Source organism: Ochotona princeps, chromosome 3 (genome assembly GCF_030435755.1).
Source record: "Ochotona princeps isolate mOchPri1 chromosome 3, mOchPri1.hap1, whole genome shotgun sequence".
In the NCBI taxonomy this organism is placed as follows: Eukaryota; Metazoa; Chordata; class Mammalia; order Lagomorpha; family Ochotonidae; genus Ochotona; species Ochotona princeps.
The window spans coordinates 34809267-34821334 of NC_080834.1; the positions used below are offsets into that span (position 1 = coordinate 34809267).

Genomic DNA, 12068 nt, shown 5'->3' on the forward strand with positions numbered 1-12068 from the left:
TCTAATATATGCAACATAGTTTTGAATGAAATTTAGAAGTTTCATTTTTGAAATAATGAACCCACAACCTAACTGCATGGTTTGGGCTGACCTGTCTCCACCATTTTTCTCCATGCCCAGCTTATGGATACAGCATTTAAATTTTAATAGTCTCATTATATTTAAAATTCCCACATATGTGAGTTATATATGCAATAAAGGTTATGCCTTGCTGATTAGCCACACCCAGGCAATTTAATATCCATAGTCCTCTATAATGTTTATACCACATTGTAAATATTCAGAGAACTTGTTTTAAAGTTTATGCTTTCCAATTCTGTGATTTTCAAAAAAGGAACTTTTTGGAAATTAAGAACTATTGTTTGATAATTGTATATGTAATTAAGCTGTAGCCAAGCATTAAATTAATTTTTAAGTATATTCTTTGTTGAATTTTACTGGCATTTCAAGTGACTAATATAGTAAGATTAATAGCAGGTCTGTATGCTCCCTTGGTCAGATAATATTTAGAACAGTATCAGAAGCCCTATTTACTCTGTGAGCTATCTTTTTCTTCTTTTTTTTGAGCAGCAAAGGGAGGGAGAGAGAAGGCCGCCCAGGCAAAGGGAGCTCCCGTGCACTGGTTCACTCCAGCTGCCTGCAGTGATGAGTGGGCATCCGCATGGGGAGCAGAAGGCTGGCACGGAGGCATCATGGGGCTCAGGGTGTGCCCTCACAGGAAGCTGCAGCTGTTATTTGGGTTTCAGGCAAGGGTTTAAGTCCTGATCTAAAACTTTGATGTAAAGTGAGTTCAACCATATAACTGTGTATTGAAGAATAGTTTTTCTATTTTTAATCAAATTTCTCATTTCTGAAATAAATGACATTATTTTACGAAAAGAATTTTTTTTTTTGAGAGTTATTTTATTTTTATTGGAAAGTCAGATATACAGAGAGGAGGAGAAGAGACAGAGAGGAAGATCTTCCATCTGCTGATTGACTCTCCAAGTGGCTGCAGTGTCCGGAGCTGGGGTGGCCGGGAATAGAACCGGCATCTTTATAGGATCCTGGCGCGTACAAGGGAAGCACTTTACCCACTAGGCTCCTGAGCCAGGCCCTACGAAAGGAATTTTTAAATTCAAAGGTAAAATTGAACGTTATGAAGGCTGAGGGAGGCTGCTGTTGTGCAGAGGATCAGTTCAACTTGCAGGCAGCTCCACTTTTTTTTTTTTTAATTATTTATTATTTTTATTTCATTAATTACATTGTATTATGTGACACAGTTACATAGGTACTTGGGTTCTCCCCACCCCTCCCCAAACCCTCCCACCATGGTGGATTCCTCCACCTTGTTGCATAACCACAGCTCAAGTTCAGTTGAGATTCCCCCATTGCAAGCATATACCAAACATGGAGTCCAGCATCTTATTGTCCAGTCAAGTTCAACGGCTTCTTAGGTATACCCTTTCTGGTCTGAAGACAGAGCCAGCAGAGTATCATCCCAGTCAATTGAAAGCTCCAACATACTATCAGCAAAAATTTACATCATTATGGAATTAATTGACATAGTAATGAGTAACCAATATGTTAAAAGTAAATGCGAGTTCCCAGCCACCTTCTGTGACCACCTCACCTACACTTCAATTTTAGTTTATACACAACATATAACATTCATAACATAACATGTTATACATAACATCATATCATCTTAAATTAAGGCAAACATGTGGTATTTAACCTTTTGGGATTGGCTCATTTCCCTTAGCATTATGGTTTCCAGTTTGGCCCATTTGGCCACAAAGAACTCAGGCAGCTCCACTTTGAACCCAGCTCCCTGCTGATGTGCTGAGGCATGCAGCAGAAGCCGTCCCGAGTGCTTGGGCCTCTGCCATCCACATGTGAGACCTGGATGGAGTTCTGGGATCCTGGTTTTCACTTGGCTCGGCCCAGGCCGTTGTGGCCACTCGGGGAGTTAACCAGCAGATGGAAGACTACTCTCTTTTTATTTCTTTCTCACCTCTATCTCTTGGCCTTTCAAATAATCTTTTAAAAAAGAATTTGGGCGGGCTTGGCGGCGTGGCCTAGTGGCTAAGGTCCTCGCCTTGATCCCATATGGCCGCTGGTTCTAAACCCGGCAGCTCCACTTCCTCTCTATCTCTCCTCCTCTCAATATATCTGACTTTGTACTGTGTCACATAATACAATGTAATTAATGAATTAAAAATAATAAATAATTAAAAAATAAAATAAATCTTAAAAAAAAAAAAAAAAAGAATTTGGGCCCAGCATGATAGTGTAGTGGTTAAAGTCCTCGCCCTGGGCACCGGTTCTAATCTCAGCAGCTCCACTTCCCATCCAGCTCCCTGCTTGTGGTCTGGGAAAGCAGTCAAGGACGGCCCAAATCTTTGGAACCCAGCACCCAAGTAGGAGACCTGGACAAAGCTCCTGGCTGCTGGCTTTGGATTGGCTCAGGTCCAACTGTTGCAGCCACTTGGGGAGTGAACCATGGGGAGGAAGATCTTCCTCTCTGTATATCTGCCTTTCCAATAAAAATAAATAAATCTTAAAAAAAAAAAGCTGAATTTTTAGTTTTTTTCTTTTTAGTTTGTTTTGAAGTAATCCTCTAAATTCTAAGTAGGTAAGAAGTATTTCTGGAAGGAAGGTTGTTAAAATAATAACCACAGGGACTGGTGCTATAGTGCAGGGGTGGGGTGAGGTTGCCAACTAGTTCTGGCGTTGCATGTGGTAGCAGGTTCTGGACCCGTGTGCTCCAGTTCCAGTCCAGCCTCCTACTGGTGGCCTGGGGAGGTGGTGAGTGCTGGACCCCTGTTGTTATCCACGTAGGAGACCCCGAGGAGGCTCCTGGCTCCTAGCTTAGAACTGGCCCAGCTCTACCCATTGTGCCCATTTGAGGAGTGAACCATTGGATGGATGATTCTCTGTAATTGCCTTTCAGGTAGATAAAGAATGATGAGGACTATCACAGCCACTCGCTCATATCCTCTCCATGCCACTGCTGTCCTAATGCGAGCACCTGCTGCTGTCCCAGGGTTTTCTCTCCTGTGTAAGCAGGCTAAGGTGTCTTGGAGATGTGGTCTCTGGGAGCAGCCCTCAGCTGAGGAAGGGAAGGAGTTGGAGAAGAAATACATCAACATCTCAAGGTGCAGGTGTTTGCTGTCCATCGGGTGGAGCAGCTCTCTAAAACACCGATCTGGGGCTGGGCATTTCATAGCATCTGAAGTCACTGCTTGGGTCCCCCTTGTAGCCCACAGTGGAGCACCTCATTTGTGACCTGGTGACTGCTTGTCAAACAGCTTCCTGCTCAGGTGTTTGGGAGCCACCCACATTGGCAGGCAGGTAGGGTTCCAAGCTTCTTGCTTCAGCATGGCCCAAGGCTGGCTATGGCTCACTCATTTGGGGAGTGAGCCAAGTGGCTAGAAGAGGTTTCTGCCCTGTCTCTTCCAAGTAAAATGAGAATGAAACATTTAAAAAACAAAAAACCACCAATATAAGAAGATATTCACCTCAGTCTCAAGGGATGGAATGTCAGCAAGGCTTTGCTGCGATGGAATACTACGATCTACGTGGCTTAAAGCAACAGAAATTCATTCTTGCACAGTCGAGGCCAGTGACTGGAAAACGTTGGCAGGGCTTTGCTGTGTCCAAAGGCTCTGGGCATCCCTGCTTCCTCATCTTCACCTACAGGTGTCAGCTGGTCCTCCTCGGCTTCTGGCCACCTCGCTCCCATGCTGCTGCTGTCTGCACAGTCTTGTCTCTGTTTTCTCTCTCTGCTTCTCTCTCTCTCTTTTTTGAGATTTATTTTAAAGATTTATTGGAAAATGAGATATACAGAGAGAAGAGACAGACAGGAAGATCTTCGTCCGATGAATCACTCCCCATGCTGTCTTAACGGTCAGAGCTGAGCCAGTCCGAAGCCAGGATCTTCTTCCAGGTCTTCCACATGGGTGCTTTGGGCCGTCCTTGACTGCTTTCCCAGACCACAAGCAGGGAGCTGGAAGGGAAGCGGGTCTGCCGAGGATAGAACCAGCACCCATATGGAATCTCAGTGCATGCAATGCGAGGACTTCAGCCACTAGGCTACCACGCCAGGCCCTCTTCTCTCTTTTATAAGGATATTTGTGATTGTATGAGGGGCCCCAAATAATTCAACATAATTTTAATGTCTTTTACTCAAATTATATTTGCAAAAAGCCTTTTTATACCCAAATTGATATTCATAGCTCTAAGGGATCATCAGCCTACAGGTATCTTTGGGGAATTTGTGTTTATCTTTAAATATTTATTTTTATTTGAAATGCAAATTTTACAGAGAAAAGGAAAGAATGGTCTTCCACCCACTGGTTCACTCCAAATGGCAGCCACAGCTGGAGCTGAGCCAATCCGAAGCCAGGAGTCACGAGCTTCTTCAGGGTCTACCACGCTGAGTGTAGGATCCTAAGGCCTTGGGCTGTTCTCTGCTGGTTTCCCAGGTAATAAGCAGAGGTGGATCAGAAGTGGAGCAGCCAGGACCAGTATCAGTGTCTACATGGGGCTGTTGGTACTGCCGGCAGATGATTAACTTGCCATGCCACAGACCAGCCCCTGCGGCCTCCCATTGCTCAGTTTCAAGGGTCGCCAGGGTGTCAGCCCGTCTCTGCTAATACTCAGGCTCTCACTAAGCAGACTTTTTCATATCAGTAAACCTGCATTCTGAGTTAAAATTTGCTGAACATTGTTTCAGCTGTCTTCAGATGCTACAACCAAAAAAGCAGAAGTATAAAGATAGGGATAAGAGGGGAAAAATAACAAATACTCTATTAATTTGAATAAAGCAGAGTGATAGTGATATAGCCAGCTTTCCTCCACTGGCTCAATCCCAAAATAGTTCTGCTGGTCAGGGCTGGACCAGGCCCACGTCAGGAGCCAAGGACTCCATCCGGGTCTCCTGCAGTGGGGTGGCAGCAACTTAATCTGATGTGCCACAATGCTGACTCCCCAGAAATAAAATTTTTTTTTTAAAGTGACCAATATGTGCTCAGATCCCAGACAGCTTATTTCAGACTGACCCATCTGTGAGGAAAGGATTGGGGGAAGTTGTGCCTTTTAACAACTTCAGCGAGTCCTGCTGCCCTCCACTTGGCCTGGAGAGAAGCAGCAATTCAACTCAATCCAGACATTTCATCTCCATCTCCTTTATCCCAAATTGGAAGGAGGCGGGAATGGGAAAACACCTTCTCCTGAAAGAGGCTGACTCTGGAGCTCCCAGTTTGGGAAATGCAAGTTTGCTTTCAGGTGCCAGCTCTTACTGAAACTCAGAGATTCCAGTTGGCATATGCGCTAATACATTCAATAACACCACCATCTCAACCTGAAGCCAGTTTCTGTTTCTGGAACTGATGGAGGCTGTGGTGAGGCATGATATTGGAAAAGCCAAATGAAAAAAGTTCCATTTGCACTTAAACGTGGTCTTCAGTGGAAATGGAGTTGCGGGGAGCGGTGTGGGGGATGGGAATAGGGGGACAAAAATGAGTACAGATTAATGGGCTTTTTTGACATAAGCTTGATTTTGAACTGCTGTAACAAGCAAGCCAACTTTTCTAAGGAAATCATTAGTGCAATGATTCTCAGAGCTGCACCCAAGTTTCTTAGCATTTATGTTTCTGGTTGTGGAAGTGGCTTTTCTAAAATGCAGCGTCAGTGTTCTGCAATCAGCGTGGATCTTGCTTCCCTAAAATGACATCTCGTGACAGGTCCTGGAAGGAGGGAAATGATTTTGTGCAACGTATCAAAATTAAATTCTGCTTTTGCTGTTAAAACAAGCAAGAAGGGGAAGGAGAGAAGGAAAAGCGAGTGAAAACTGTCGCAGATTGCTGCATCACGTTTCCAATTCCTCTTGGTCCTGTCGTTTCTAGACTTCATTCTCATATTAAGGTCTCTTCCGTGGGAAGAGAATGAGAAACCAGCGGGACACCTGCGTGGTTTCTGGAAATGAGGATGAGATAAAAGGTCTGAGACCTCATCTGGGTGCGGTGACAGCCACAGTCCCCTCCGTGTCAGCACAGCCATATTCTGGTTCTGGCTGAGCCTGGATATCGTGTTTGTTCGTTATCTCCCCTCTTTGCCATTCAGCACAGGCGAGCGCTCTGGAACACACGGTTAGAGAGGAGGTGCCCGAGCTTTCTGCCTGTGACCCATCCGGGCGCTGCCGACACCGTGGACAGCTCTTGCCTGGCGCAGCGAGGCGGCTGTTGCAGCACTCCCCGTGTCAGGCAGCTGGGAGCGGCAGGGGGTGGTCCCGATGCCCTTCTTGGGCGCGTCGCCATACCCAGCCCCCAGAACGGTCCCCATAGTCCCTCCCTGCAGCCCATAGGGGAGCGACGGGGAGCTCTGAAGAGCCCTCGCGCGGGCACCGCGAAGGCCGAATCCTCCTCTCCCGGCCTCCCCGGAGGTAGCATCGACAGCTGCGGCCTCGGGGTGGGAGGTGGGGGAAAAGGACACGCCGCTGGAAGTGCAGGCGTCACTGCTGGTGCAGGCGGTGGCTTAGTGCCCCCGGCCTAGGTAGAGCCTCCCTGCGGACGCCCGCCCCTTCCGCCCCCGCCCGCGGCGCAATGCGGAAGAGATGGGTGTGCTGGAGCGGAAGTGACGTTGCCGGCGGCTGTGGCGGCAGCGGCTGCGGGAGGAGGAGGAGGAGGAGCCGGAGGAAGAGGTGAGGCAGCCGGTGGCAGCGGCGGCGGCGGCGAGCGGCCGTGTTCAGGCCCAGCGGCAGCCGGGCGGCGGGGTGGACGCTGGCCGAGGCGAGGCTCCCGCCGGCGGGAGCGGTGAGCGGCAGTGGGGCCAGGCGGGCTCGTGTGTGAGGTGGGAGGACAGCGGCCGCGGCGGCCGGTGCGGGGCCGGCCGGGGCTGACCGGGGCTGCGGGTGACAGCGGCTGTCAGCGGGGCTGTCTGGGCATCTCCTGTGGCGCATCATGGAGGGCCTCGGGCTGCGCCTCCTCCCCGCGACGAGGGAACGCAGAGCCGTGGTGACACCTGCCGGGGTGGCCACCTGCGCCCCTTCGGCGTGCCCTTGGCCAGCCGGGGTCGGATTATCCTCTCCCTCCCTCGGGCCACCCTGGGGTGCCCTGCCTCCCTCCCACGTGCTGGCCTCCTCCGCTGTCCAGTCAGTCCCTTCGCTTTCCACGGAGGGACGGAGCTCCCAGCTGGCCCTTTCGGTCCTCCGGCTGGACCGGACCTCTCGGGGATTCGCACAGCCTGTACCTCGTCACCGTTCCTGGGTTGTTTTGCTTTACAGTTTTTCCTTTCCTGGGGGGTTCCGGGGGGCGGGCAGCAAAATGCAGTGACGACTAGTGTTTCGGACCGAGCCGTTCCCCGGCCGTCCTCCCCTACGCTGCGGGTCCCCCGCTGCCGAAGCAAGCCTGTGTCCTGTGCCTGGCTCTGCCGGGCGTCCACAGGGCGGCCTCCGAGGAGCGCAGCATGGCTTTCAGCAAAGGATTTCGCGTCTATCACAAGCTGGACCCTCCGCCCTTCAGCCTGCTCGTGGAAACCCGGCATAAGGAAGAATGTCTCATGTTCGAGTCCGGGGCTGTCGCCGTACTCTGTAAGTCGTCGTCCCTGGCAGCCCACGCGCGGCGCGCTAGCGCTGTGGATGGGAGATGCTTCCAGTACAGCTTGTTTATTATTGATTGATTTTTAAAAAGACGCTGTGTTGAGCTGAGTATGCTTTTACTTCCTTCTCCTCCAGTTTATTTACCCTGTGAACTTCTTGTTTTTGTGGGGAGGCAGTCCAGGTTTGGGGTGCGAGAGTTGGCGTACGTGGACTCTTGGGCTGCTGCTACACGTAAATTTTCTTTTTTTACCCGAAGAAATATTTTTGCAGTTTATTTCTTAGTGCACAAGCCCATAAAGTGATTTGCTTGACATCTTAGCAAGTTTTTTTTTTTTTTTTTTTGGTCAGTCATCCATGCTCCTCCTGGTGGATGTTGTCTGATACTGTCAGCAGGAGATATGTAAACAACTGAAATTTCCTGTGAGATACAGGACTCATTTTATATCATTTAAAAGTGTTTTTTGCTAGTCTGTTTTAAAGAAAAAGACAGCAGTACTACAAGGGAAATTGTAGGTTTAGCAAGATTTTGGTTATTTTGTGAGTCCATGGTGAAATTAAAAAGGCTAATATTGTTTTTTTTTGTTTGTTTTTTTTTTTTTTGATATGTGATTTGGGTTGATGGTCCCAGCTTGGGGTTATTTCCAATGTGATACTGTTGTTTTTGACATTTTCTAGTGCTAACTAGTTGTTATTGTTTTGTTATGTTAGGAGCAGTTTAGTTTCTGGTCATACTTTAATAAACTTAAAATATTGTTTGAAAGGCATACTTACAAATAGAAGCATTTAAGTATTTTTTTGCTTTTACATTTTCTCCAGACTCACTAGGGAGGAGCCTACATTTTATGGACAAAATAAAGAGTATTAACATCAGGATTGACTAAAATAGCATAATTTTATCCTAATGGAGAAAAGGGTAGTGATATAATAAAAAATCTTTCTTTTAAAAAATTGATTTATTTTTATTGGAAAGGCAGATCAGATTTACAGAGAGAAAGATCTACCATCGAGTGGTCCACTTCCCAAATGGCTGCAGTAGCTGGAGTTGAGCTGATCTGACGCCAGGAACCAGAAGCTTATTCCAGGTCTCCCATGTAGGTGCAGTGTCCCAAGGCTTTGGAACATTCTCTGCTGCCTTCTCATGCTGTAAGCAGGGAGCTGGGTGGGAAGTGGAGCAACTAGGACATGAACCAGCACCCATATGGAATCCTGGTGCTTGCAAGGTGCGGATTTAGCCGTTCAGCCATCGCTCTGGGCCCAATAAAATGTCTGAAGTACAGAGCAGTGTGTGGGAAGCATGTGTCACATGGATTGCGTGAGGGACACAGGGCTGTCTTGTAAGAAATGTAGTGTTCATAATCAGGATGGGCTTGCTCCAAATTGTGTTTTCTGTTTAAATAGAAATATATCTTGTAATGTCAGTTTTAATACAATTCACAGTGTCTCAATCTACAAGTATAACACTTATGATGATGTGTCACAAATATGGGAAGGGGACAAATGCTGTAGCGCAGTCGGCTAGCCCGCTTCTTGGAATACCTGTATCCCATATCGGTGCTTGGGCTCTAGTCTCCCCTCGGCTTCTCCTAATCCAGCTTTCTGCTGCTACTCTGGGGTGCAGCTGTTGGGCACCCCAGTTACTTGGGTTCCTACCTGTCACCTGGGAGACCAGATTGGATGGAGTTCTGGCTATGGTAGCCGTTTAGCTACAACCTTCTCTTTCTGTTACAAACACTTACCAGCAGAGGTTACAGAGGGCAGGTGAGGTGCAGCCAGTGTTTGCGTGTGCCCCTGGGGGGACTGATGCTGCTAGGAGTCTCAGTGTGAATCAGTCAGAAAGTGGCTTTCAACCCTGTTTGCACATTTTAATCACCCAGGGAACTTTCACAAATACTGTTTCTGGGGTTCTACTACTCAGCAATTTTGATAAAATCAGTTGTGTTTTTGTTGTTTTGCTATTTTGCTTGTATTTGTGTGTGTGTGTGTGTGTGTTTATTTCTACAGTTTTTTTTTTTTTTAAGATTTACTTATTTTTATTGAAAAGTCAGATTTGCAGAGAGGAAAGACAAAGATTTTCCAATCCGCTGGTTCACTCCCCAAGTGGCTGGAATGGGCAGAACTGAGCTGGCCAGGAGCCAGAAGCATCCTCCAGGTCTCCCATGCAGATGCAGGGTCCACAAGGCTTTGGGCCATCCTCTACTGCTTTCCCAGGGAGCTGGATGGGAAGTGGCGCAGCTGAGACATTCCATACAGGATCCTGTCACTTGCAGGAGGAAGATTAGCCAGTTGAGCCACTGTGCTGGGCCCTATTTCCAGACCTTCAATGCCACTGTAGAAGGTATTGGTTTCTTGAAACCTTGAGGCTAAACCAAGTGTTGGTGCTCCTGGAGCTGTTTTAGTATCCTGGTCTCATATGACATGGGATTGTGTTCAGGTGTCTGTGTCTGGATGCTGGGCCCCTGGAGGACATGACACATGTCTTGGTGATGTTTGTGTGCCCAGTACTTAGTAGAGTATTTTACTTATACACTAAGATCAAATGGTTGGTAAGTGAGAATGACGTACACAGGGAGGGTAATCTAAACTCAGTTATGAAGTTGACGCATTTGGTTATTATGTTAGAAAATACAGTTTTGCTTAGGTTTGTTTTTAATTTGTGCACAGTGGTTCAGTGTCCTGGGGTACAGCGTGATGTTTGAACACATGTGTACGTGGTGTTATGATGACTTCACCTCAGACATGTACTGATGGTGATGGAACATTGAAATGTCTCTCTGGGCTGTTTCAAAGTGTGCGTTGTTGGCTGGAGGCACCACACTGTGCAGTAGGAGCCAGAGCTTCTCCCTCCAATCCGGAACTTGGCCCGGGCCCCCTACTCCCTGTTCCAGAATCTCTACTTGATGTAATTGGCTCGACTTCTGTGCAGTCAGCTTTCAAGGTTCCACAAGAGAGTGTGTGTGTCTTTCTTTACATGGCTTATTGTAGCCAACATGGCCTCCAAACCTGTCCATTTGTTGCAAATTACAGAATTTCACCTTTTTTTCCTAGTTGAATAGTTTATTATTTAGTATGTATATTACAAAGTATGTTCTCTTTTCCTATATTTGTTATATTTTAAAGCATGTTTATATTATTGAATGGCTGATGTAAAACGCATTGCACATGATTCAGATTTTTTGGGGGAAATCTTACTGAAAATAGTATTAACCACATTACTAAAATTTTTTTCAAATGTCAATTAAAAATTTATGAAGAATATTATTAGTAGATTGCTTAAAATGTTTAAATGGAAATGATTTTATTATTTCTTCTGGTATAATTTCTTTTTTAAAAAATTCTTGTTTGGGAGATACAAAGGGAGCTTCCATCTGCTGGGTCACTGTCCACATGCCTGTAGCAGCAGTCCAGCGCCGGCGACTGGCGCCTCACTCCTGCTCTTCCTCACTGGGGCCCAGTCCCCAGCCGCATGAGTCCATACCTGCCGCTTCTCAGGAAAGTGGACTTGGGAGCTGGGACTCGAACCCCTGCACTCTGATGTGTAATGCAGGCAGTCTGGTTCTTTCTTGCTTGCTTGCTTTTTTTAAGATTTATTATTATTATCATTATTTTTTGTATTGGAAAGGCTGGGTTTGTTTACCTGTTATTTTTAATATCCTAAAAATATGCGTCAGAATATTCTTAGGTTGATATTCTGGAGATCTTTATCAAGAGTGTAAATGTCCTGTCTTTTCTAGAAACTGTAAAATAAAGGAATAGTAACAGTTAGCACTTACTGGGTGGTGACTGCCAGTCCCAACAGTAGGCCAGAGGTTTCTGAGACTTCTGTTTTGTGGCACTCTTAGTATCTCATTAAGTTTTTAATAGTATGCTAATGCCTAATAGTCCTGATAATTACATGAGGTCCCAACAATAAATATTTATGTCTTAACAACTTTAGTCACTGCTTGAGAAAGTAGTACCACTAAATTTAAAGAACCTTCATTTCCTTTTTAACTAAACACAGTTATTTATTAATGGAATGTGTGTTCTTATTGACTGTTGAGCAACTTTTGAAACCTAGGAATCAAAAGGAAAACTGCCACTCTCATTCCTTTTTTAACATTGTGAGTGATACTTTTTCGAGTTAATTAAAATACACTAATTAATTGTTTGACAGACTGATGGAGAGAGGAAAAGACAGGGGTAGCTTCCATGTGCTGATTCACTGTCAGATGTGTCCAACAGCCGTGGGTAGGCCAGACTACAGCCAGGGTTAGGGCCTCGACCACATGGGCGGCCATTGCTGTCGCCCAGACATATGAACAGGCAGCTGGTTCAAAACACAAAATAGCTGTAACTCAGTCCAGGAAGTTGGATATGGGGGTATGGGGTTCCATGTGGCAGCTTAGCCTACTGTGCTGCAACACCTGCCTTGGTTTTTTTGTTTTGTTTTGTTTTTTGTTTTGTTTTGTTTTTTAAAGATTTATTTAATTACAAAGTCAGATATACA

The 12068-nt window shown here is 46.3% G+C and overlaps 1 protein-coding gene across 9 annotated transcripts in view; it reads left to right on the forward strand.

Annotated features, from left to right (window-relative positions):
- Positions 1–6550: 6550 nt before the first annotated feature.
- SYNJ1 (synaptojanin 1) overlaps positions 6551–12068 on the forward strand; it is a 78664-nt gene continuing 73146 nt past the window's right edge. For 6 of the 9 annotated variants that reach the window (XM_058661701.1, XM_058661703.1, XM_036494738.2 and 3 more), the window contains exons 1-2: positions 6551–6685; positions 7428–7573. In XM_058661701.1, the coding sequence (XP_058517684.1) occupies positions 6588–6685; positions 7428–7573 (244 nt within the window). In that variant the 5' untranslated portion in view covers positions 6551–6587. Of the gene's footprint in view, positions 6798–7427; positions 7574–12068 lie in introns of all 9 variants that reach the window. The other 3 variants (XM_058661707.1, XM_058661706.1, XM_058661705.1) reach the window with 3 other exon arrangements.